We start from the raw sequence: 834 nt of genomic DNA on the forward strand, positions 1-834 counted from the left end.
GAAAAATCCCCACCTTGTCGTCGAGCTGGCGGTACAGACTGGCGATCTCCTGCTCGTATTTGTGCTTCTCCTCGGCCGAGATGGCGCCCACGGCGGGGCCGATGTTATCGATGATCGGGGTGTTGTCGAAGGGCTCCAGGTTCTTCTGCTCCTTGGCGCTGATCTGCTCATCCTCGGGCACGGCTTCTCCTGTGGGATCGAGGGATTAATGCCTTGAATGGGGTTTGGGGTGTTCCCATGGCTGGGGGGCACAGCCAGAGGCGCAAAGGGCACGCCCAGGAATGGGGTGGATGCTCTGCGGGGCTGGGAGCGCAAATTCCATGGGTTCAGCGGCTTTGGAGGCCTTTTCCAAACTAATTCTTTAATTTGTATTTCAATAAAAATTTAATTGGTGTTTCAGTAAAAAGTCTTTCATTTCTATGTCAATTACAACTGAATTTTCAATAACATTTTATTCATTTCTATTTTCAATAAAAATTCTTTCATTTCTATTTCAACACCAATTTGTTCATTTCTATTTCTATATCAATTCTTTCATTCCTATCTCTATATCAATTCTTTCATTTCTATCTCAGTACCAATTCTTTCATTTCTATCCCAATGAAAATTCTTCCATTTCAATTTCTATATCAATTCTTCCATTTCAATTTCTATATCAATTCTTTCATTTCTATTTTAATAACAATGGAAATTCTAAGGGCTCCAGGCTCTTCTGCTCCTTGGCACTGATCTGCTCGTCCTCGGGCACGGCTTCTCCTGTGGGATCGAGGGGTGAATGCCCCAAATGGGGTTTGGGGTATTCCCATGGCTGGAGCTGTGGGGTTGGTGCTATGC

The 834-nt window shown here is 44.7% G+C and overlaps 1 protein-coding gene across 1 annotated transcript in view; it reads right to left on the reverse strand.

The window, feature by feature from the left end:
- Positions 1-13: 13 nt before the first annotated feature.
- The window catches only part of LOC130588100 (kinesin heavy chain-like), a gene marked incomplete at its 3' end in the record, with an annotated part of 5,559 nt that continues 4,738 nt past the window's right edge, over positions 14-834 (reverse strand). The window contains exon 6 of the mRNA XM_057389059.1: positions 14-189. Within this exon, the coding sequence (XP_057245042.1) occupies positions 14-189 (176 nt within the window). The remainder of the gene's footprint in view (positions 190-834) is intronic.

The sequence above is a fragment of the Malurus melanocephalus genome, unplaced genomic scaffold (assembly GCF_030028575.1).
Source record: "Malurus melanocephalus ecotype Western Australia unplaced genomic scaffold, MMel_1.1 scaffold_3344, whole genome shotgun sequence".
In the NCBI taxonomy this organism is placed as follows: Eukaryota; Metazoa; Chordata; class Aves; order Passeriformes; family Maluridae; genus Malurus; species Malurus melanocephalus.